This window comes from Lonchura striata, chromosome 16, assembly GCF_046129695.1.
Source record: "Lonchura striata isolate bLonStr1 chromosome 16, bLonStr1.mat, whole genome shotgun sequence".
NCBI classification, from domain to species: Eukaryota; Metazoa; Chordata; class Aves; order Passeriformes; family Estrildidae; genus Lonchura; species Lonchura striata.
Window position 1 is genome coordinate 14,279,349 of NC_134618.1, and position 25,851 is coordinate 14,305,199.

Sequence of the window (25,851 nt, forward strand, 5' to 3'; positions counted from 1 at the left end):
TCTCTCTTAAGAAAGAAGTCTCCAGAGGAGCAGCTAACCGGTGCTATCCAGTGCAAGTGGTGAATATTTTATCATTTCTATTTATGGCCCAGAAAGGGGCAGAGAGAAAAGAGACAACTTTCTCAGGGGGTCTGGCAGAAGGCTATGGCACTCTGAACACAGAGAAAGGAGAAGAGGAGCCTTTGTCCTGCCTTTCTTTCCCCACTTCTGCAGTTTGACCAGGACATGCTTCAGCACCTTTTCTGTGAACAGAACAGGAGCTGTTTTGTTAAAACCTGCCGGAGGCTCAGACAGCAGGTCAGGAGAACAGAGCGTCCTCAGTAGCTGCTGGGGAGGAAAATCCACCTGCACCAAGTGGGATCCTGACAAAGGGAAGGGATGGAGTGACCCAGGAGCACTCAAATATTGGTTTTCTAGCACAGCATAATTCAAAGAAGAAATGCCATCAGGAGCCAAAGAGGGCCAGTGTGTGCATGTGGACATGTAATCAAAGTGGAGCTAACAAAAAGCCATAGTAGCAAACTAAAAGTCATTCTGTCATACAAAGAATATTAGTGCATTGATTAGCAACTGACTGGGGTTGGAGGTAATTTTAGGCAGTATTTTAGCCCAAAGTCTTGCTACTGAGTGGCATTTGGGCTGATGGTGGCAGGGGCTGCCTTGCTCACCAGGAACAGTTGAGGAGGAGCACTGTCCACTGCCAAAGGTAAGCCCCAAACTACCAGGGAACCAAGGCAAAATTTTCCTTTCTTTTTCAAAGTCACTGGCAGGATTGAGTTGGTTCAGTGTCTAAGGCAGCCTGTGTGGAGCAGAGCCCAGCCACGTCCCAAGGCTCAGCTGCTCCTCGCTCCTCTTGTGCCGAGACATCCGAATGACGCAGATACCCCGGGGCCGGCTCGTTGCTGACTTGTGGCATAAACAGAGTCTGTCCTGGGTTCTCCTGCAAATGAAAAACCTGGCTATGAGCTAATTCTGCTTGTCACTGTTAATACTTCTGTCCTCCTTCCTCCCTAGCACCGGCGCTGGCCCCACAGAACATCCAAGTCAACTCCCTTTCTGCAAGCCAGCTGGAGCTCACCTGGGACCCCCCTCCTGCCGACAGCCAGAACGGGATCATCCAAGGCTACAAGGCAATCCTCCCCTTTCTGCTGTTTTCATTTATCTTGCCTGGCATTGCTATTTGCTTGTGAGAGAGCTCTACAAAGTGCAGTAGCCCTCACCACATAAGGCAAATTAGAGCAGTGCTCAGGCTGCAGTAGGGAACTGCAGCAAGTCCCAGAACCAAAAGAAAGAGAATGAGATTTGGAGGGGGGAGGAGAGAAAAGGGAGAGTGTGTAGTTATTTATGGAGAAGGAGAGCATGGGGGAAACAGGGGATGCAGATAAGGAGGCTGCTCCACTTATGCAGGCAACATATCTGCTCCAAAAAGCAATGCAGCTACACAAGAGCTGGGAGCAAGAAATGTATTGAAGAAAATTAACTGAGCTTTCCCTCCATCAAATGCTACAAGCCTTTAGGAAGAGCAGAACTTTCTCCCAGCTGGAAACCTAAGCCAGGTCAGATTTTGGAAGCATTGTTTCATTTCCTTAACTTTAACAAAATTAAATCAGGGTATTAATTGCGTTTGGTTTGCTGGAGATGAGCACGTTGCAGAGACACGCTGCTCAGCATCTCCAGCCTGAGAATGGACCCTCAGAGAGTGGGAATGGGCAAGTCTGGAGCTTGGCTTGGGTTCAGTGTCTGGCTCTGCCTCTCTCCATGAATTTAGATCCATAAGTGAAGGAAAGCCAAGCCAGTGTGAATAATCTGGCATCCCTTCTTGGCAGTAACAAGCATCCTTATATATCAATCCCTGTCCTTTCCCTTTTGTACGTATATAGATGGCTTCAGCAGCTTGGCTTGGAGAGCTAAGGTGGAGTCTTGCCTTGGCTTGTTCTCTCAGCTCTCTGGCTTGCTTTGGCCTGTTGTAATGCTCTCACTGCCAGGCCTGTCCAATAAGTAGGGCTGGCACCAATTTCCCGCTTGGAAACAACTTCTCCGAAGGCTAATTTTATAGCATCAGGGTAAAAATTATGTAATGGAAGAAGGGGGAAAAGCACCCCAAGGAACTTTAGGGAGAACCTTTGTTACCCTCTTGAGGAGGGCATTTTCCTGGCTGTGCTGTGAACAGCAGTGGTGTGAGAGCTGTGTGTGTGCAGAGGGGAGTTATGGACCATCACAGTGTGTCAGGATGCCAGTGCTGACAGGCAGCTTGCATTGCAGGGAGTGTTTAAACTGACCTCTCCTCAGTGAACCCTGGAAGCTCATACCTGCTGTCATTAAGCCATATTCTTCAGCCTTTGCTCTATTTTTGAGTGATGTACTCAGCTACGTGGACTCAGGGATATTTGCTAAGGAAAAGATTTGGCATGTGCTAAAAATCCTGAGTATCCCAGCTAATGGAGGAGTCCAGGGCAAGACTTCACTGTCTTTCTGGTTGTTTTGTAGCTGCAGTGGCCAAATACTTTCTAGGTATAGGATATAGTACAACACATGACAGGATGAAGGGAATGCCCTCCAGCTGTGCCAGGGGAGTTTACAAGTAGATATTAAGAAAAATTTCTTCACAGAAAGCGTGGTCAGGCATGGGAGCAGGCTGCCCAGGGAGGGAGCAGAATCACCAAGCCTTGAAGTGTTCTGAAGACGAGTGGATGTGGGACTTGGGCTCATGGTTTAATGGCAAACCTGGGGGTTGATGGTTGGACTCATGACCTTAGAGGGCTTTTCCAACCTTGATAATGCTGGGCTTCTGTCTCGCTGTGCCAACAGATTTATTACTGGGAGAGCGACACCCTGAACGACACAGAGAAGGTGAAGGTCCTTTTCCTCCCGGAGACGAGCGTGCGGCTCAAGAACCTGACGAGCCACACGCGGTACCTGGTCTGCATCTCCGCCTTCAACGCGGCCGGGGACGGCCCCCGCAGCAGCCCCGCCCAGGGCAGGACGCACCAGGCAGGTACGGGACCAGATCCTGCTCACCTGGGCACAGCCAGGGGAAAGGGGGCATGCAGGAGGGCAGTGCTCTTTGCTTTTGCACTGTAGAGGTCTTGAAAGTGGAGAAAAAAGCATCAAATAAGTGGAGTGTGATAAAAGGGAGAAGGATGCAACTGAAATGACAATGGAGTGGCAGAAAGGACTGGCCATTAACTAAGCTGGTCCAGAAGGAAACAGTCTGTGGCTTTGTTTCTCGTTTCTGCTGCCACACCTGGAAATCAGAAGGAGCTCATCTCCAGTGCCTGGAAGTTGCCCTGATGGTCCTGTGAAACAATTAGCATGCTTTATAGAATTCCTCGCTGTTCTTTTATTTTTAAGCTGGATCAGCATCCTCCCATTCAGGCTGAGCAGTCCCTGTGCTGGATGTGCTGGGAGTGCTCTGGCACAGGGTGAAGGCAATGCCTTGGGTGGTGGCTGTGAAGGGGAGGTGGCTCCCATTGCACCCTTCTGAGGGCCCTTCCCTTCCTCTCTCCCTGTTTGCTGTGGACGTTCAGTTTTGCAGCTGACTGGCTGTATTTTTAGGACAGGCTGCGTTTCTGACTGATTACGGGACATTTGGATACAACTGACAAATCCCATTCTCAGCTTATTTCCTTTAGATTTAGGCTGGGCAAATAAAGCAATGTTTTATAATATATATGTATATTAGATTGACTCCTGCTGCTGCAATTCAATCTGTGTGCAATCCTTTCAGCACCCAGTGCTCCCAGCTTCCTGGCCTTCTCTGAAATCACCTGCACTACCCTCAATGTGTCTTGGGGCGAGCCAACAGCAGCAAATGGAGTCCTGCAGGGTTATCGAGTTGTCTACGAGCCTTTGGCTCCTGTCCAGGGTAAGAAAGACCTCTGATCATACATATTCATGGGGAAAAGACACAATGGTGCTGTAGGACCTTTCATCTCTGCCCAATTTCCTACTTGCTCTCTGCTGTTTTCCAAGAGAAGCCAGGTGGCAAAGGGTAAATAAAACAATTCCACTTTTGCCAGAATGCTTCAGTGAGCCATAATATTGTGGAGTATAGCTTTTGTCTTGTCTTCTCCCATTTTCTTGCACAAACTATAGGCTGTGTGATTTGAAAAGTCATTTTACAGCCATCATTACCTGGTCTGGGCGAAGAAGAGGCTCAGCCTGGGAGTGCCTGATTGTCTCCACGCTTTGCCTTTGAAACTGCTGAGTAGGCTCCATCCCAGAATAGTTGTCAGGCACATTTGTGTTGCTTATCACATCATGTGTCACTTCTGTGATCATAGAGATTGCCCAGGCATCAAATGTGCTGGTCATCACTGGCAGCACCTCTGCAGTGACAGGACAGGCAGGATAACAGGACAGAGACGTGGCTGTGTCTCTTCACACGGAGTTTTCAGGCAGCATTTTTAACCCATCACCAGAGTTCAGTTAAATCACAACAAAGTGCAGGCCACAAACGTTTCATTAATTTGCCAGAGCAGCAACAGAGAAAGATTTGGCAGTTTCTCTGAAAACAAATGTAAATTAATTCCAAAGGTGAATTAGAAAAGATGACATAGTTTGTGGATGGCTTTATTAATATTTTTATATTCCTGGTAGATTGCCAATAGTTCAATAGGATGTCCAGCTTTGGCAGCATGACAGCAGGGAGAGTAATTTCAGCCATTGCCAATCCATTTTAAACTCTTTTCCAAAGAAATAAGGATATCAATCACTTGTATTTGCTTCTCCTGTAAGGAATAATGATCTATATTGTCTGAATATCCATGTCTCATGCACAGAAAACTCAGGACTGAAAACACCAGAATAAAAGCCCTGTCAGCCTTTATGGCTGACAGGTCTGAGCACAAAGAGCTAATACAGGAAGCATTTCTGATTCTGACCAAGAAATGTGCACAGTGTATGCAGGAGGTTCAGGCTGCCTGGGTATTTACTCCCTTTTCTTCATTCCTACACAATGTTCAATAATAGTTTTTTCCCCCATGAAAATATGGAAGTGTCAAATCATGTTTTCTCTGCATGTATTTGACTTAACATCCTTCAGAACCTTTGTTGTCTTTTCCTCTCTTCCCCACCTCTGCCTGTGCTGCCCCGACTCCAACTTGTCTCTCCTTCCCCTCTGGAGGATTTCTGATGTGAGCAGGAAGGTTATGGAGGGCTCTTCCTCAGATGCAAAATATTTGCCTACATTTATTTTCCGGTCTTTACCCACCATTTGCTCTTGTGCCAGCATTTTTCTTCCAGCAAACATATTTATTTTCCTGCCATGGAAAAGAATCCCTTCCTTGACCCCATCATTTTCACAGATTCAACCAATATTCCATGTTGGGAGGGACCCACATGGATCATCAAGTCCAGATCTTAAATAAATAGCCCATGTGGGACCAGACCCCACATTCCTCCATGTGAGCACTGCAGTGCAGCCTGGATGGGCTGGACCCTCTTGGAGCTTCTCTCATTCATATTTTGACTTTCCACCCACCCTTGATTTTTGGCTGTCCTCCCATGGTGACACCTTTTGCCTTCCCACACACCAACCACCACTCACCTGCCCATTTTTCCAAGCTTTCCAGCAGCAATCTGTTCTTTAGCACAGTCTTATCCCTGCTTGACCTTTTATTGTTTAAGCTTTACACTGTTATGTTTTACACAATAATAGACAACAAGATTGCCCGAGAGCCTTTTTCAACAGTTTTTTGGTTTTGGTTTTTTTTTTTTTCTTTTTGGAACATAACTTGAAAATGACAAATGCCTCCTGATTTGTCTCACAGAAATGAAATAGTTCACCTGTGGCAGGAGGGAGCACTTTTACTGCATCCTTGTTAGCCAAGGAAAGATTCCCTGAGTTATAAATTGTATCTGGAAGAAAAATTTGAACAGAAATTGCTTGGACATTACTCTTTATTTACGTGATTAAAACTGAAAGTATCATCTTGATTTGCATAAAATAAGCATCTGGATTGAAAACATCTTCCTTCTGCATTTTTTGGAATGATAAACTAGCAAGCAGCCGTTTCTAGTGGGAAGAACCTTCTGCTTGCTACTTTCCTGGTTTGAAATGTGTCATGTATATATACAGACCAAAAAAACCACCAGAAAGACTCTCAAAATTTGAAATGTTTATTCTGTAAAATCTTTTATAAATCAAATTCTTTCCATTGACTTACTTCTATAAAATTTCAGTGAAAGTCAGATTTTTTTGTTTTCAAACCACTCATTGCCCCTCTGTTTTTTATGCAGCACTGAGAACCTAAAGGTGAACCTAGCTATGAACCTTGGTGAAGGGAACAACTCTGATTTTAACTGATCCCTGTAGGAAAAATTCTGAGAGGGTGAGAAGAGCGAAACACAAGTCACATCTCCAGCCTTGTTTAAGCTCGCAGTGCTTTGGTTGCATCCCCTCTTGCCGTGGCATTTATAGCCTCAAGGTCCTGGAGAGCTGCACATCCTTCACTCTGCATCCACCTGGGGATGGTGGAGATGGCAGGCTGAGATGAATGGAGCACACCTGGCCCTTGCTCCTCCTCCAGACCATGTTGGAGGTTATTTGGAAACAGCAACAGAGAAATGCTTGCCTGGGAAGCAATCTGGAATGTGCACTCCTCTTCGTTTACCTCCTCCTTTCTTCCCAGCATAATTACTGAGGTTACATGTAGTCTCTTGGTAATTTCCCAGATGTGTTGTAAGGTTTTTTCCTTGTCAGTACCCACTTATCAAGCTTAAACTCTAATTATACTTATCAGTGCTGAAAATTGCCTATTATCACTACTTAAACTCCTGCTAATTGTAAGAAATACTTTCTTAGCAAACTGTTAGATGATTTTAGTTACATGTAGATGTAATAAGCTCCACTTGATTTCTATTTTTGCACTGAAATTCCCTCTTATTTTTTTACCTGTGTGGCTGTTCCAGGGGTGAGCAAGGTGGTGACTGTGGACATCAAGGGGAACTGGCAGCGCTGGCTGAAGGTCCGGGATCTCACCAAGGGCATGACCTATTTATTCCGAGTGCAAGCCCGAACCATCGCCTACGGACCTGAACTGCAAGCCAACATCACAGCTGGGCCAGCAGAAGGTGAGGGGGACTATAAAAGCAAATCACAAGTCACACATCATTTCTACAAACACAGGGCACCAGCAGGGAATGGTGCACTCAGGGCTTCACATGAATTTCCAGCTCCAAGGAGAAGCTGAGTCATGGGATGTGATTCAGCACATTTCACAACTGCCATGAAAAACATGTTTCCTTTTTTTTTCCTGAAACCTAGAAGTTTAATGTGAATAAACAAAACACTATAAATAAATCATAATGCAAACAGGCCAGCCAGGGATTTCCAGGCTGCTGCCTGACAGCGCAGTGCATAATTCTGACTGTACTGCTCTGCAGTGGGAGGCAGAACTGGAGTAGCTGCTGAAACCAACAGAGATTTCTGGATACAAAACCAGAAAAAATTTACAGTTGTTCTCTCCTGACACGTTGGCTTCTGCAGAGGGAGAGATCTGTGGATTTCTTGCTGTGTCAAGAGCAGCTGCAGGGCAGGGTTCCCTGCTTGGTTCAGCTCTGTAACCAGAGCTGGTTTTCTTATTTGATCAGTGACTTTGATATACAGATAATCCAACAAGGTAAATGCCCTCCAATGATACCAACCTGGCAGGTAAGTAACAATTGGTGCAGTGGCCACAGCTCTGATTTTTGTTTGTTTCCCACTCCCAGAGTCTCTCACATCAGACCACAGACCAAGTGTAGATGAGGAATCCTTTCTAACTTGGCCATGGCATCTTGCCAAGCCAATGGGCAGTGCCTGTCCCCATGAATCTCTCCATGGACCTCACAGGCTAATTTCACTTTTGAAATGAGAAATAGCAGTGGCAATGGATAAAATGAGAGTCCTTTTTCTCTTTCCTTCTTAACACAAAAGGTGTAACCCCCCCGCACTTCGTCAAGGTTATCTCCTGTAGGGCCATGAGTTGGACTTTGATGATCCTAGTGGGTCCCTTCCAACTCAGGATATTCTATGAGCCTGTGACCTGTAAACCCCATTGATATGTAACTGCTGGTACTGGAGCTACTGAAAAAGTCAGGGCAGTAGCCCACAGAGCTGGTTTATGTTGCGTATTTGTTGACCAACACTGCAAGATAATTTTTCTCTCTCAGCAGAAACAATTCATGCTGCAGTTTAATGCCACCTTCATTTGCTACTTTCCTTTCCTCCTTCAGGGTCTCCTGGCTCCCCTCAGGAAATCCTGGTGACAAAATCTGCTTCTGGGCTGACACTGCAATGGACTGAGGGAGATTCAGGAGAAAAACCCACAACTGGCTACATTATAGAGGCACGACCCTCAGGTAAGCCCCAGGAGATGTGGGGAGTTTGATGTCATCAGTTCCCTTCCTTCAGCCCCTGCTGAAGTGGAGAGGCTCTTTGTCATTCCCGTAAGGTAATAGGATTTTGTGAGAGAATATGTTTCCATCCAGTATTAAGATGTTACTGGTTTATTATGTGGTTTGGCATATTTTCTCCTCTTTAGGAGTAGTCACAGAAAATTACCCTGACTACTCTGGCTTTCACTGTGTTACATCACTGGAAAATCATCTAACAGATGAACTAATATAGTTAATAATTAAAACTCATTTAAATGCTTACAGCATCTTTCAGGAGCAAGGACTAATAAGTATTTGCAAGCTGTACTTTGAGAACCACAGATAGAAATCTGTCCCCTTCTGCAGCAGAGCACAGCAGCTAATTACTGTTTTAATGTTAATAATAGGGCCAGGGCTTCAGCAGCACATACACAATTCTTCCCCCATTTGTTCTGCAGGGAGAGCATTGAGGCAGGGGGAAGGAATTCCCCATCACCACAGTTTTTCTTGGTGCTTTCCCAGAGCTCCTTTGCTTCTGGGATTTGCATCTTAGTGAAGCTGTACTCTGCTTTTTTTCCAGAGTGTTCCCCCACTTGGACAAGGTAATTTTGAAAGTCAGTGTGTGCTCCAGCCTGATTGCAGCTTGGTACCCCTTGCAAATTCAAAAAGCACAGATTTCCTGGGAACTCAGTCATTAAGGAAAGCCAGTGAGTGCTGCCAGGCCTCTGTGTAATCTCCCTTGATAGCTTCCCTCCACTCTGACAGGGGATGTTGATAACCACTCCCTGGGTACAGTTTTCCAGCTGGTGATACCTCCACCAGCTCCTTGTTCCACGTAGGCGGTGTTTGAATGTCACCAAGTGAAAAGATTTGCTGAAGTCAGGATATATGATGTCTGCTCTTTCTCCTCTATTGACAAGGTCTGCTACTCTGTCACAGAAGAAAATTAAACATGATCTATACTTGACATAATCATCTTGGCTGCTGGTTCTTTCTTTTTCACTTCCAGGTGTTTGCACATTGCTTGATTATATATTGATTAAATGAATGCTTATCTGTTTGATTTGATCAAGAAATTTGTTTGTGTCTTGAATGCAAGGTTGCATTTAAAACCAATGATTTTAATTACATTTAACCAGACCAGTAAGGAAATTATTGAGGTTATCTCTGAAGATGCAGGTTTCCATACCTGCATCTGATAGAATTTGCTCTGTAGTGAGGCTCTGCTCTAATCCTAAAAATTCTTTCTTATTTCTGTAATTTAACTTGTCAATTGTTTTTGAAATAAAAGCAAAGGAAATACATACCTCCTCAAAGCACTGGGGTTTCCCAGAGTGATCAAGTTTACTTTCAGTTAGAGGCATGACACTGCTGTGCTTCTATTTCACCTGCATCAGCTTTTTGAGTTCTGTCCTTATTTCATCAGAGATAGAAAATATTTTCTTATTCGAACAGCATTGTTAGCAAGTTAAACCAAACTTGTTCATTTAAAATCACTTACCAGCTTACATTTCCCCCAGACAGGTTTTCTGTGAGCCAGAGTATTTTAGGGGGAAACCTGCAGCCCATGTACAGATTGTCTGCAAGTTTGGAAATCCAGCTTGTGTGAGTGGTGACATTGGAAACTCATCCACTCGACTCCCGTTGGATGTGAACAAACATTTCACAGCTCATGGCTAAGGATGCAGGATTTGGGGCCCACTCCTTTTGAGTAGGAAGAAAATAGTCCCTCCAAGGCAGGTCTGAGCTGCATTGACCCTGGGTCACTTCTGCTGGCCCCACTCCACTGATCCTGGAAAGGCACACAAGAGGTTTTATTCTCCCGCTCTTGCAACCTGACTGTCGAGGCATTTAATTCCTCTTCAGATTATTTTAATCCTATTCATGCTGCTGTAGCAAATGAACTAGGCATTTGTATGCTGGATTCTCATCCTTCGTTCTGGTTGCAGCTGTAGGAAGCGTGAAATGTGATCCAGGAGAGGAGACAGACTAATTGGAAGATTTGCTTATTCCACCCAAGTGTCAGCTTCCTCTCTCTGCTGCTTTTCTTCCTCATCTCTGCACAGAAGAGTCTGAAATCTGAATTACGAGCTTAACAAAAGCAGGGAACGAATTCTTCCTCTCAGGGCTGGTCATTCAGAGTAGTTCCTGTTTTAATATAATTCTAAAAATTTGCTTTTGCATGTTGATTTATACAGGCACTAGAGTGTGGATTTTAAGAGTGTGGATTGTTTTTAAGGAGGAGTTGTTCCAAGAGGAGAGCAGTTGACTTGTGCTCTTCACATAAAATCAAGAAAGGAAAAGATATTTATCCTTCTGAGGTCAAAAAAGGGGGCGTTGAGCAGACAGATGAAAAGCTTTAGCTTGTTGCCAATATTTAAATGCAATACCACTACCTTAGTGTTTCACATCTCAAGTGTCATCTGTTACAGGCCTCATTACCCCAAACGTTAAATGCTGTATCATCTCATTTTCCCTGCTGTAGCTCCCTGCCAAGACTCTTCCATCAGAGTAGGAGGATGGCTTTCTGTCAGAAATGGCAAACCCTACTCCCTTTTGTCACTTCCCTTTGAATTTTTCGGAGCCCTGCTGTGTCTCCCAGGGCTCCTCTGCCCTGCTGGGTTTAGCAATGGTGGCAGCAGGCAGCTGAGACTGCTCATTTGATTTCCCTGTTTCTCTGCTGGCTTTATGGAAGGTGACCAGGCTCAGTACCTCCTCTGCATTTTGAGTACTCTCACACACAGGGATGAAGCAGGCAAACCAATATTTTTTCCAGAGTGATCTGTACTAGAGGACGACATTACAGAAACAGAGGAGTTTTTCTTTTCCTTCAACTTCTCTGTCCTTAGAGAAATGGATTCCAGTTTAGCTCCGTGTGCATTACAAGAAATGCAATTAAGCAGGCTCTGTCTCTGCCACTGTAAATGCTCCCCAGACATCAGCTGGGCTGGCTGAGGAATGGGGAATAGATTGTGCCCTCAGCTTTTACATACAGAGCAAAAGACAAATGGCACAAGGTTCCCAGTGCTGCTGGGAGGAATGGAGAAGCTGGCTTCACCCCTTTTTTCCCAGCTCCAGGTCCTAGCCAAAGGTTCCTGTCACTGTGCTTTAGTGGTGGGTATGTGGCCTGTGCATTCCCAGCAGTCTCAGCCAGAGCTGTTTCCCAGTGACCCCTGTCTGCCAGGGAGGTGTTTGTGAAACACCCTGGGGATCCACAGGCCAGGAGTGCCCCTGGATGTGGAGCTGCCCCATGAGACCTCCATCCATGGGTCAGCCTGTGCAGAGCAGCTGTGTAGCTGTTGGGCCTCACAGAATCATTTAGATTGGAAAAAACCCTTCAGGTCAACAAGTCCAACCATAAGCCAAACTCTGCCATGTCCACCACTGAACCATGTCCATAAGTGACACATCTTCCTGACTTCTGTCACCTCAGAAGGAGCCTCCCTGACCCAGAACAAGCAGAGGGAGATTTCCTTTTCTGCTTCCTCTCCCCACCACAATTTTGGACTTTGTGTGCTTTTGCCAAGCAGGGGATGATGTCAGGCAACTGGAAGAGATTTGCACCTAAATGGAATGGTGTGGATTGGAAGGCACCTTAAAGATCATCCAGCTCCATCCCCCTGCCATGGGCAGGGACACTTGCTATTAGACCTGGTGGTTCCAAGCCCCTTCCAGCCTGGCCTTGGACACTTTCAGGGGATGGGGCAGCCGCGGCTTCTCTGGACAACCTGTACCAGAGCCTCACCACCCTCCCAGGGAGGAATTTCACCTTATGTCCCATCTATCCCTGCCCTCTCAGTTTGAAGCCATTCCCCCTTGTCCTGTCACCCCATGCCCTTGTAAAAAGTCCCTTTCCAGCTTTCAAGATGATGAGTTCCATGAAGGCAACAGACATTTAGGGAAAGAACCCATCTGCTTGGAGTGGGAATTGTCTACCTCATAAATGCTGGGTTTTGCTTCCCACGCCCTGAGGGCAGCGTTTGCTTTCGTTTCCTTTCTGGTGTCTTGAGTGGTGTTTTTCTGTTTTCTTCCTTTTCTATTTATTTTTACCCAAATGAGGGAGCGCGGTGTCAAACATGGACACGAACCAGCAGAAGTCAGTAAATTCAAAGTGAAGGGTGCAGCTGCATCCCCGGCATCTGCCATGGGGCCTTTTTCACTTCTGCTGGCGAGCGACACACCGGGCCTGACAGTTTGTCAGCCTTCACTTCCCATTCTTGTCCTTCCACTGCTCTGCATGATAATCCAGCCCTTTGCCTCTGACAAATACAGCCACGTTTTAATTGTGTCCTCTGTAGGAGGAACACCGGTGGCGTTCAGCCGGGCCTTAACTCTCAGCAGCTTCTCCCCTCATAAACCTTCTAATGTGTAATTAGGAGGGAGCTTTACAGCCCAGCTCTCCTGCTCTGAGAGGGGACTGCTGGTGTTTAAAACCCAGATAACTGACAGCTCTCCATGCCCTGGGTTGTCAGTGGCTGGATTTAGTGGGGCTGGGAGCCTCCCTCGCTGAGTGACAGCTTTATTTAGCGTGGAGACCCTGATTAATGGCCTGTGACGCCGGGCTGGCCCACGGGAGCAGAGCAGCTCCTCTCCAACGTGGGCTGGACACGGCGTTAGGGCAGAGGTGGCTTCACCTTCCCCTGTCACTCAGATCCTCTCCCTGTGCCTGGTCCTCAAGCTCAGACGGGACAGAGCGTCGAGGCTGGGAGGTGAAGAGCAAATCTCCCATCAGCAGGAGTTAGGATGGGGCAGGGCAAACTGACAGAAAGAAGGAGCAAAGAAAAATCTTTCTTTTTCGTGGAGCACTTGCTTTTCCATCACATGTTTAAGAGGCTGAGTGCCCAGTGAAAGGCAGTGGGGAGTGAAGATGGGGACTGATGTGACTGAAAAGAAAAAGCAAGGGCAGCTTCCCTGGGGATGCCCCTCTGAGCCCTGCACCTGAGCCCTGTTAAGGGTTGCAAACTTGCTCTTCCCAGTGGTTTCTAAGAGTCAATACCCAGCTGATGTCCCAGCCATGGCATGTGCATCTTTCCTCCCTAAACGGAGCAGAAAATGTTGTGTGTGGTACACTAAGGATTTTCTACTGAACTGAAAGGCCAGTCTCTGCTATCACAGGTGACCTTCTCATGAATTCTCTTTCAGCTAAACTTCTAACATTTAGAGCATACCTAGAGCATACCTGGTTTTGAGGACGGGGAGAGGTGCAGTGAAGGAATTCACAAGTGTGTGTTCAAGATTTAATCTCAAAGTTCACTACTGGAATAAAGTGATTTTTTAGTTTGGATATATCTGATTGTGATCATTGTTTACAAAGAGGAGTCTGGATGTTCCAGATGGATATAAGATAAATTAATTGAAGCTTTGGAATTAAAAATCTTGCTGGCCAGGGCTAGGGAAGCCACAGGCTATGCTGTGCTTAGGGGTCAGCAGTGGGGAAGACATAGGACATCTGTCCACTGTAGCTGCATCAGCACCTCTCTGGGACCTCAGGGATAATGAGCTGGGTCCCATTTTAGAATCATTAAGGTTGGAAAAGACCTCCAAGATCATCAAATCCAACCATTAACTCAGCACTGGCAGTCCTACCCCAGGGAAAAAAACAAAGTTTTGACAAAGATTCTTTCAGTGAATGAAAGGGAGATGGGCCAGTGACTACATGGCCACCAGCTAGAGCATCTCTGAGTCCCTGTGAGACAGAAATACCTCTGAAGAAACATCCACCAGCAGCCTTTGCTACCCCACACTGTCACCACCATAGCCAAGGGGACAGAGAGGAGGAAATGCAATGTTGACCTCTCAGGGGTGGTTTTCCCAACTTACTGCAAGCTTCACAAAGCAGTTAAATTTACACTTCTTGGTCTGTTGGGCTTTCTGCACTGTGCACCCTGATAGGTTTGAGAAAATGAGTGAGAAAGTGTGTGTCTGAACAGTTGTGTTTGTTGTAATGAGTGCTGAACATTCACTTTTATTGTTGCTTTTTCTTCCCCTATTTAAGTGGCTTTGAATGCAAACAAATTGCTTTTCAGACAATTCACAATGGGCTCAAATTCTCTTATTGCTGTTTACAAATGTGTTTATGAAAGCTTAGGCAATTCTAGCAAATATGGCAATATTTTATAGTCGTGAGATGCATCTTCTGAGTATTGGTGGCTGCAACAATCCAACTTTGAAAATGCATCCCTCACTCCACCCTCTTCAGAGAAACTAAATCCCAAACTCCCTTTTTATTACATTGTAACTTTATGTGGTAGAAATAATCTCGGCTTCTATTGCCCTGTAAAAGGGAAGTCAATATTTTATCTCTTGTTTTATAGCCATTGTAATACCCAGCTAATACATAACAATGGTACATTATGATAACTTCATTATAGTCTGATCATGCTGTTGAATAATGTATTGGTCCGAGTTTTAAGCATGGCATGAAAATTACCTGTTTTTATTGTTCTTTGGTGTTTCTCAAATGCAGCTGGAACAATAACATTCCAGCCTGCTTTTTGCATCTGCTGAGACTGCCAATCCTCCTGACCAGAAAAGCTGTAGTTTGGGGCTGTTACTCATTGTGTGTGTCACCAGACGTGCAGCACAGTACAAATCACCGAGCCAAATATTTACTGGTGCCAAAGCTAAAACATTCACATGGAAATGCACCTGCAGTGTTAATCAATCCATCTTTGCTGCTATTCCCTGTGGCACAGGAGCAGGCTGAGGGCCAGATCTTGCTCTGTTACACCAGCACAGTTCTGGAATCGCTGCAGTGACTCCAATTAGGTTACACTCAGGTAAAGGCAAAGCAAATGAGAACAGATTCCTGCCTCACACTGCAGCAGAACGAGTCACTGAGGGTAACAGGGCTGGCTCCTGCTTTATTGTTACCTTGATAACACCTCGAGCTACAGAAGTCCTGCTGCTGGCGAGCACGCAGTGCAGATCTTTCAAAGCAGGCAGCTCCCACACTGAAGTCGTGTCTGTGGAGAGGTTATCATCCTATCCCCACTGCTGTGGGACATGGAGAGAAAAATAGATATTGTTGGAACAGCTTTGATAGCTAAAAGTAAAAGCCCAATGGGATGCTTGTGAGGTCAGGTCTGTGAGAGCTACGCTGGGTAGGTGAGCTGAGGGTTTGGCCCTACGTGTACACAGAGACTCCATTTTCTCAGCAGAAGTGCTGGGCACCAATTTTTACTGGGAAGTTAATCAGCCAGATTAATGTTTGATTCCTGCCCTCAACATTTTTGAGTGGTATTTTTCATTATAGTTGTTTTTGTTGCTCCTGGTACCAGAATCCATCTTCTTGAAAGTTCATTCCATTGTAGTCAAGTTAATGTGAGGTTACAGGTGTGGATCAGGGATGGGATGGTGCCTCGTTAGGACGTGGATCAGGATTAATGTCATTATGGCTGTGGAGAGCAAGGATTACCCTACTGAAACAATCCCATCAGAATGTTATTGTGCTTCTAACAACTTCAACAGCTTTATAAAAATAAACAAAACCCATTTCTGTTTAAAACTGCAGAGCACAGAGTGCAGCACCAGCTTTGTGCCATGCAAAGGACACATCTCTGTTGTTGTCATGGAGCAAGCAGCACTCCTGTGACACCAGTCCCCTGGCACCACAGAGCCTCCCAGGACTTATAGTTCAACAACAAAGCAAATTTTGCAGTGTAAAAGGCAAGCAAAACCTTTGTGATTAGGACTCATTAATGTTGCCTTGGGTTTCCCTGATCTATCAAATGACAGATGTGCTGATGGGTGACCTTACCCAAACAGGAGGGAGTGGCAGCTGCTCCAGCCAGCTCAGGTCTGTGTGGGTGCTGCTGCTGATTGAGAGACCTCTTCCATCTGGGCTATGAAAATCTCCCATCCTGAATTAATGCATTGCAGGGCATTCTAACATCTGTGTGTACCACAGGGCAGCCTCCAGGGGAGTGTGTCCCTGCCTGTGGCTCCAGCACAGCGCTGGTGACAAGCTCTCTCACTGAGCAGGTGGAAGTGCCAGGGCACACAGCTGATGCCATTTCTCTCCTTGCTGCTCTCCTAGATGAAGGACTCTGGGATATGTTCGTGAAGGACATCCCTCGCAGCGCCACCTCCTACACAGTGGGCCTGGACAAACTCAGACAAGGAGTCACCTACGAATTTCGGGTGGTGGCTGTCAACGAGTTTGGCTATGGAGAGCCAAGTGTTCCTTCTGTGGCAGTATCAGGTAATCATGGAATTTTTTTTTTTAAAGTCTTTTTCATTGGAATTTCCCGAGGCTGAAGGAGAAGAGGGGGGGGAAAGAAACAAATCAGACTCTCTAACTGCAGCAAATAATCAAAGGCAGTTTGTTTTCACTTGTTTTAGGATAAAACTGGAGTAATAAAGTGGTGAATTAAGGTTTGAATTACAGTATGCTCGATTCTCAAGAGGAAAAATGTGCATGTGCCATTTTTAAGCTTGATAAAGAACCTACTCAGAGTATGTATGTCAGATCTCTTGTCATAAGACTAATTTGTAGAGTCTGCAATTTGTTTGCTTTTTCTCCATTCCTAGAATGGTTTTTGTTTGCTCTGCTTTCTTTTTTTTACTCTGGACTCTGATAAACGTTTTCTGTGTTACTTGTATTTAGCTCCCACAAATACAGAAGTGTAGTTTCACGTTATTCCTGACAATGCTTTGTGCTGGCAGTCTTGCTCCAGCCCCCCTCCACCAGAACAGCTCATTTGTGATGCTCTGGGGCTCTTCCCACTCTCCTGTGCTTACTCCCAGTAAACAGGGCTATGACCTAAACGTGCTTCCCAAATCCCTGTGAGCAGCCCACCCTCTGCTTTTCTGAAGGGGCTTGAATACCTTGAAAATCAAATTCCTCTCAGCTTGCCTGGGCTGGGCAGCTGAATGCATGCCTTGGCCTCTGGTGAGGTGAGAGGCCTTGCTCTTGGGAAGGCTTTGCTGGGTCTCCTCTTCCCCCACTCTACTCCAGGTTGCTTTTGAGCCATAGGTTTCATCCTTGCTGTGTCAGCAAAGACAAGGGAAATAAAAGAATCTGATAAAGCAGCTTTGTGATTCAAAATTCTGGAGAGTCCTGAGAACCTGGCAGTGCTCCAGTATCTGGAGTGGCTTTTATCTCTTTGCTGCTCCAGTGAAAGGCATGGACACCATTCAACAACTCCCCAGCAGGCAGGAGTAGCAAGTGCTGCTCTCGCCATCGCGGCTGCTGTGCCGTCCTGACACAATTAACCACTTACCCCGTGAGAGCTTCCATGGATTTCACTGTGAGTGCTACCCCTGCTTTTCTTCTTCAGGACAAGGGCATGGACAACCCACTTCAAACACCAGGAGTCGGTGTTTTTCCTGTCTGGGGTTTCAGAGAGGCTGTAACACAGTATAAAGGACCAGCAATCGTGTCAGTCTTTCCTTTGCTCAAAGGCATTATTCCTCTGAAGCAGGGCATGCATCTCCTTGTGGTGCTTTCTATAAATAAACTGCTTGTTTGTAAGTTCTCCACTTGAACAGAACTATTTAATTCACCTCCTTTTGATGCTTCAGTGTTCCTCTCAAATTGCTGCATGAAAGTAAGAGGCTTCCATTGAGATTCACAGTCATAAAAGTATAAAGCATTTTAGGCTGGCCACTTCAGCTGGCACTGGGAGGTATAAATTGCCCTGAATCTGCTCATCCCAGCATGGCTTGTGCAGTTTGTCTCTAGGATTTTATGGGCCTGGTCTGGCCTCCTAGCAAAGAAAGAGCATGGCTGTTTTTCCCTGCTGCAGAATACCCAGTATTCTGGAACAAATTTGAGCTCGTATCGTTGGGCTTAAAACAGACTTTTATTCAGATCCAGCCTTGGGACAGTCAGGGAAAGAGGGTTTGGTGATAGTGAGGGGTTGGGTTGTTCTCCTGGCATCACCCCCTCCTGCCAGGTGGTGTTCCACCTTAAGGACTACAGGGAAATTACATCAGCTGCTGGATCATGCTCAGAATCTGCAAATTTTCTCCAAAGCTGAGGGAGCTCAAGGAAGGATATCAAAGAGAATATCACTGCAAGAAAACAATAATACTTATTACTTTAAACCAAGACTGGCGAGGTAACTCCGGAAAGGGGAAGTTAGTGTCATTTTCTGTTTCCACTTGAGGTCAAACAGGGTGAAATGACCTGAGACTACACAAAATCCAGGCAATTGAACTGATATCCCTGTGCTGCACATCAGGCTTGGCTCAGTGGATGGAGAAGTGATATAGAGTAGCAGTGAATGTTGGAAGTTGGAGTTAATGGAGGTACTGAAAGATGCTGAACCAAGAGTGCTTTGTTCCCTGGCACTAGCTGTATTTTTCAAGGAGCCACTTTGAAACAGCATTTTGGCACAGTAAGCCTCCCACAAAGTGGAATAATCATGGGTCATGGCACGTGTATTAGTGGTTGCCTTGACCCAGGAGTGCTAAGCCTGCCATGGTCAAGAAATGTAGGTGTGCAGAGCTGTGGGAAGAAACCTGCCTCTCTTCTCCTGGTGATAACTTAGCTAAGGGCCTCTGGAGCTGCTCCAGGGGTATGAAAGATGCTTGTAGAGATGGAACTGATTGTAGAGAAGCTGTGGCTGCTCCATCCCTGGCAGTGCCCAAGGCCAGGTTGGACGGGGCTTGGAACAACCTGGGACAGTGGAAGGAGTCCCTGCCATGGCAGGGGGTGGCCCTGGATGAGCTTTAAGATCCCTTCCAACCCAAACCATCCTGGGGTTCTGGCTTGGAGCTGTGATATGCTCCTGTTCTCTGCCATCTTAGAAGGGTCAGCAAGCCCCTCGAGAGCCTGACCCCCCTCCTCCTGAGCACCATTGCAGAGCCATCATTCCCTGTGGGGAACGAGAAAATTTTAAAGGGGCATAAAGAGAAACTGTTTTTTTGTGTTTTTTTTTTTTTTTTTGCTCTTTCAGCACAAACAGAAGCCCCTTTCTATGAGGAGTGGTGGTTTCTGCTGGTGATGGCTCTCTCAAGCCTCATCCTCATCCTGCTGGTGGTGTTTGCATTGGTCCTGCACGGCCAGAGCAAGAAGTACAAGAACTGCAATGGAGGTAAGGCATCATCTCTGTGCTGTGCAAAAGTCTCAAAAGCTGTGGGAATCAGAGATCCTTTCCTTTGAACCTCTGGTTTCCTCAGCAGGGACTGTGTTCACAGCTATTTTGCTTGGCAGAAGACTTGGAACACTTGTTGTCTGGTTTGGTAGAAATGGCTTTTGCCCCTAGCCACACTGCATCAGGGTTTAGACACTGACCAGCCATGGACTCAGACAGCACAGACTCTGGAAGTCCCAGGGACTGCAGTAAAAGCCAAGAAGTCTGGGTCAAACATTTGGCAGATAAGGAATAAATAAGGAATTAGCTGAGACATTGTTTAACTTTATCATAACACCCTGATAGATGGGGAGAAGGAGAAAGATTCTGTGTCTCCATGGCTGTGCCAGTGTGGATATTCTAAATCTCTCTGTGTAAGGACTGTATCACAATTCCTTTCTATTGGGTGCCCTGCATCTCACATTCCTTCCATAAGTCAAGCTGCAGTTGCTGGGCTGGGGGCCAAGCAGCCAGGAGGTGTCTTGATTATCTGGACCTGTTATATTTTAACATATAGTGAGCATCAAGCTTTGAATTTTCCTTTGGTAAAGATTTTTACCAGTCTCCTTTCTTGAAAGGAAACAGGAGCTACCTGCTCTGTAACTTGGAATGTCAAATAGTCCCCTTTGAAAAAGCCTCATTCTTGAGCTCTGAATATTGCTTTTACCTTTTCTTCTCCCTGCATGATAAAGTCCTGAGAGGGTTGTTCACATATGTATTTCTCTGATAGCCTCCTCCACCTGCAGCAGGAAATTTCTCTGATGCCAGGAGGTGCCAGAAAAGGCACATTAATGAAAAGAATCAGGTGGATGGGTCTCTGCGCTACCTGTTCTTAGGGATTAATGTAATGAAGTCTTCCAGGCAGTATTTAGTAATTCAGTCCCAAAGTGAAGATCCTCTCTTTCTTTGTAATTCACTTCTAACAAGTGTTAGAATCAGATTTCAGTCCCATGAGATAGAAGATGTATGAATACCGTGGCATTTTACCAAGTTAATACTATTACATATTTGTATGCACAGCTCATAGGAAGTCTCTCATCTTCTTAGTTTTACTGTGTTTGGGGGACAGACATGAAAAGGCAGGTCTGACCTGTGCTGTCAGATATTCATGTTCACAGAGCCTTAATGCAGGACTGAAATTGAAGCTGAGGATAAAGCACCTGTCTGCTGCAAAGTGGCAGCCAGCCCTTCTCCCTGGGACACGGGCTCAGTCACACCTTTGGGATGACAAAGGATGAGCACAGGAGAGAACAAGCTCCTGCTAGATTTTATCACGAGAAATAATACACTGGGCTGTATTTTCCTTCTTCCCATCCTTGTTCCTGCCCTACATTATCAGTGATTTCTCCATACCTGATCCCCATTTCAGCTGTGGCATGTTTTTCCAATTTGCTGTCCACTTACCCTTCATCTTGCTTTTTTTCCTGCCTTTTTTTCCTCTCTCTACCTTTCCTCTTTTCCTCTTTTTCTGCCTTTTCTAGTTTTACTTTCTCTTGCTTTGCTTCAGTCAGCATGGAATGGGATTCACAGCACCTACTTTAGTTATCTGGTTTCTATTTATAGTCAAAACCCAAAAATAAGCACTTTTGAAGCACAGTTTATCTGTGCTATTTTAAATACTTGCTTCTGAATTAAATCCATCTATCCATCCATAACTCCTTTCTCCTCTTTTGGCTTCCTCTGCCCCTTCACATTCCTGATACACTCCTTGCCTTCACTCTGTTCTCCCTTGCAGTAAGAAAAGTAAAAAGAATTTCAAATAATTATTGATGTCATAAAACAGAAAAAAGGAGACGTTTGCTCCTGCAGTTCTATTTGGGGGAAAAGTGCCTTTGTTTCAGATGAACCTTTCATTTTCTGTCTCCAGGTAAAACCATCTCCAACGTGGAAGAGTCAGTCACCCTGGACAATGGAGGCTTCACTGCTCTGGAGCTCAACAGCAGACACCTGAACATCAAGAGCACCTTCTCAAAGAAAAATGGAACCAGGTAAAAAGCTGGGAATGCTGTGCTTTTGAAATGTCTTTTTTCTAGCTTCAAGCACTGTTAAAGAGTCTGACTGAAGAATCCAGGGAGGACTTAAACACCCAAGTCTCTGCTTCAAGCTGTGATTCTGGCTTCTAAGCATGATTTCATTAATTCCAGGGGAATAACAACATCCCAAACACTCATCCTTTGCATTTCCTAGGTCTCCTCCTCGGCCAAGCCCAGGGGGGCTGCACTACTCTGATGAGGATATCTGCAACAAGTACAACGGGGCTGTGCTGACCGAGGGCTTGGGCCTCAACGAGAAGCCCCTGGAAGTGTCAGAGTCAGAGGTAAGGATTTCCCTCTGCCTCACACTGCACAGACACTGCAGATAATCATTTCCATGCTAAATCCTGGCAAGTTTTTGAAGTCCCAGTCCCATACCTGCATCATGCTGTGTGGTCACTGTTTGTCTGTCTCAGGGATTTTAAAAGGTTCAATTCACAAGGCTGTTTGCATCACATCTTAAAATAAAAATATCAAAGGAAAGAATGACAAGCAGGACCCAGCCAGGGCAGATTCCAGACCTGGCCTTGGCAGATTTTCAGTTTTCCAGAGTCAGGTAGAAAAATAAGTGCAATCAGTCAGACAGTGTGTGCTGACCTCTCTGGAAGGATCTGCACACCTCCTTCTGCCTGTGGGCTGCAAACTTGGAGCACTTTTGGGAAGCCACACATGTGCTGTAAAATAACCAGCTGCTGTCTAGGGGAGGTTAAAGGTGAGATGTGCTTTGGACTGTTGCAATGACTGGAGCGTGGAATGTGGTTTGGAGTTTCACAGCTACAGCAAACACCAGGAGTCAGAGGAGTGGCCTGAGTGGTGACAGCCACTGCCTTGGTTACAGAGGGAGTAGGTGGGGAGTGAGTAACTTGCCAGGGAGCCCCATGGCCATGGCCATGGCTGTGAGGGCCCAGCATTCAGCCCTCTGAACACCCCAGCCTTGCCTGTAGACTGCTCTCCACGGAAGGTGGGTGTTTGCCAGCATTATCCATTTGGCAGGGCTCCATCTTGTGTTTCACATTCCCTGTAAGAAAGAAGAAAGTGCTTGCTGTCTGTGAAAGTCCAGCAGTGGCCATGGGTGAATAGACAGACTTCAAAGAGATCCAGAAAGGTAAATCTGTCTCTAAAATCAGATGCTGTCAGCTGAGACTCTGATGAATCCGAACTGACAGCGCAAGAAGCGAGCAGTGGGCCAAACCATGCCAAACCTGACCCTTCCAGCAAGAAAAAAATCACAGGCAGCAAGTCATGAAAGAAGATGACAGTTTTCATCTGTAGCTTTTCTGCACCTGCAGCTACAGCTGCTTTTCCTGGCTACCTAGCTCTCACCTCCTGCTAATTACCACCGACAGCCTGCTGCTTTGTGCTGCCCTGTGGCCGACCCATCGTGCAGGCAGCTTTCCTTGGTGCAGCTCAAGCTGCTGTCTCTGCAATGCTCCAGCATTACCCTCCAGATTAAACCCTCAGTGCTTTGGTCATGTCACTGTAACAACCCAGCATTAAACCTGTCATTAAAACAGTTTGCTGAGCATGATCGTGAATTTAGCACTGGCACCTTTTGACATTAATTTCAATGTCCCGTGTGGTGTTTCCTGGTGATGTGCAGAAGTCTCCTTGCAGGGTGTCATTATGCCTCCTATCTGCACTGTTTGTACAGGAGAGAATGAAGTGATTTTGGTGGGTTTTTTCTCAGGCTATTGATATTGTTTATTTACTGTTGTATTGCTGTCAAGCCTGCAGGTCTCAGTTGAGATTTTGGTGTTTTTGTGAATGTGGATGTGCACATGAGTATGTGCATAAAATATACCCGTTTTTCCTTTGGGCTTGGATATGCAGCCCGCCTGTATAATGTCTTTGATGCTTGTTTGGGTTTTCTTGTAGTGGGGAGTGCTTTTAGTCATGAAATGTTAATATACTCCCAGTAGAGATAGCAGTAGGAGATGCTGCCTTTTGATCAGCCTGAAAATGCTGTTTATGTTGGCAGGTGCAGACAGGAGGTGAGGGTGGGTTGGGGCAGAGGTGGGCATCGATGACTGACCACTCTCGTTTCAAGTGTTCCTGTACCTATTAGTTCTTCCTGTTTTTCTTTTATTTTCTTTTAGTTTCTGTTCTCAGAGGAGATCTTAATAGGCAAGCTCTGTTTTCTGAGAGTTTCAGATTTTCTATCTGCCTTGGCAGGCAGAAATATTTGCCATTAGATGAAGAATTAAAGATATCTTTTCATGTAAAAGTTCTACCCAGGTCTGGTCCTCTGCAGCAGAGGGTCCTGATGCTGTTTTCCTCTAATACATCTGTGTGGGGGTCTCAAATTCCACTTAATATGTTGCACATTAGAGCAGGCAGGGACAAAACCTGTGCCTTTACCTTCAATCATTTGTCACCATGTTACTGCCTAGTCTTATGCCTGTTACCTGATGTGTCAAGATTTTATATGGAGAAGAAGGAAGCTCACTGGCTTCAAGTCTCCTGAGGTTTACTGAACATGAAGAACTCTTGGGCTGGCTGACTGCACTTAAAACACAGCAGCCTGGGAGCATTCCTCCAAGCTCCCTCCTGGAGGGGAGAGACACACAGAAACAAAGAGGAAATCAAGGAGGATTCTCAACATTCATAAATCAAGAGGTGAACTTATTCCATGTCATGAAAGCCAAGCACCAGTACTGTTAATGAGGTTAAAGAAGTTTAATTGGCAGATACGGAGCAGGAGACTGCTATGAGTGTAAATTCTAAATGATTAATAATAATAGGCTTTTTGTTAATGAGTCAAGTGGACAAGACTCTAGACAGATAATCTGAAAAAATTTGGTGTTCAGCATGTAGAAATCTGATGATGTACCTGCAATGTCATCCAGCCAAGGAAGAGCAGGAGGAGAGGGGAGGCTGGTGCATGTTTGTGTGCTTTCACATGTCCTTGTGGTCTCCCAAAAACTGTTTCCAGGTTGCACATGTTATCAGGCAGTGCTGGATGCTCTGGCCTTCCCACTGCTGTCTGCAGTCTGACTGGCTTTGGCTTTCTCAACTCTGTAGGAAGTTACTCATTTCCACTTAACACTTCAGAGGGAATAGGGTTTAACTTGCTTCCAGTAAGGCTCTCCAGTGATTTTGACAAGTTGGGCACTATGTGGAAACCAGCTGCAAATGACACATAAAATAAGAATGGGTTCCCATGTCCAGAGAAATATTTTGCATACCTTGTCTTTTTTACAGCATATTTATTTCAGGCCAACAAAAAAAAAAAAAAATCCTGCTGTTATCTACATTTTTAGAAGTAATCTTGTAAGGCTGTTTCTTTTGTAGTCACTTAAAAGGATAACTGGAACTATTATCAAATTTATTATCACATTTCCCACTGACTAAGCCAGCCAACTCTGGTGGCTGACTTGCCTCTGAGCAGCACTTGTGCATTTTATGCTATGAAAAATAAACCTAAATAGCCTCTCATTTTCTGTATTTGTTGTTTCATAGGCATCCATGCACCTTTGGTTGACAGTGTGTAATGTCACCACACACCCAATCAGCCTATGGAGGTTTCCAAGGTAACAGCCACAGTCACAGGGAAAGGAGAAAACTGAAAACAAAGCAAAAAGCCCTGCAGCATTTCTATTTACTCAATAGTTTAAAAACCACTAAAGAGTAATCCTCTAGTATAAGCTGTCTGCATTGTCATGCTAAACAGATTTATCTTACTTCTCTTTGATTTTCATGGGCTGTGGAATGCCAGTTTAGAGCATTCTTTGCTGATAAGGGTGGTTTGGGGAGTCTTACTGGGAGCAGACCTTAGGAGATACTTCAGAAACACCGACAAAATAGTCAGTTCCTGCCTGTCCTGAAAGAAATATAGAAAAAACCTGTTGTATCAACACTAACAAGCAGGTTATCCTTTCCAGCATCAGTCTGAATGATGGTGAAAGGCTGAAATTACTGCAGCTCCATATGCTTCATGACAGTCTTTCCTTCTGAAAGACCCTGGCCTTATTTACACCAAATTATTGTTCCCTTTCAGTTGGTATAATGAACTAATGAGTGGAGAAATTATCAGCAAGTGGTATTGTTTTAAATTCCCTCTTTCAGTTCATGGCAAATCTGAGTGAACCGTATTTCAGACAATAGCAGCCCATCTTAAAGTGTTCCTGGGATTTCTTCTCTTTATTATGTTGACTTCTGGCAATATTGAAATAACTTGGCTTAGGAACAGAAATTATATTAGTTTTGTGAGTGAGTGGGTTTTTTTGCTTGTGATGGACAGAGTTCAAGTGGCTGCATAAGTACTATTACAGCTATAAAGTCATGTCACATGCTTCTTTGCATTTCTCCTGAGGGCTTCCAGCTTTTAGTTGGCTTTATCCAACCCCGCAGTTGTGGGGACATCAGGAAGATTCATAAAG

The 25,851-nt window shown here is 45.4% G+C and overlaps 1 protein-coding gene across 1 annotated transcript in view; it reads left to right on the forward strand.

Annotated features, from left to right (window-relative positions):
- Positions 1 to 25,851, forward strand: part of SDK1 (sidekick cell adhesion molecule 1) — a 376,424-nt gene that overhangs the window by 346,867 nt on the left and 3,706 nt on the right. The window contains exons 36-44 of the mRNA XM_021549399.3: positions 1,015 to 1,130; positions 2,809 to 2,995; positions 3,728 to 3,865; positions 6,913 to 7,074; positions 8,218 to 8,343; positions 16,397 to 16,561; positions 19,263 to 19,400; positions 21,307 to 21,427; positions 21,627 to 21,756. Coding sequence (XP_021405074.1) covers positions 1,015 to 1,130; positions 2,809 to 2,995; positions 3,728 to 3,865; positions 6,913 to 7,074; positions 8,218 to 8,343; positions 16,397 to 16,561; positions 19,263 to 19,400; positions 21,307 to 21,427; positions 21,627 to 21,756 — 1,283 coding nt within the window. The remainder of the gene's footprint in view (positions 1 to 1,014; positions 1,131 to 2,808; positions 2,996 to 3,727; positions 3,866 to 6,912; positions 7,075 to 8,217; positions 8,344 to 16,396; positions 16,562 to 19,262; positions 19,401 to 21,306; positions 21,428 to 21,626; positions 21,757 to 25,851) is intronic.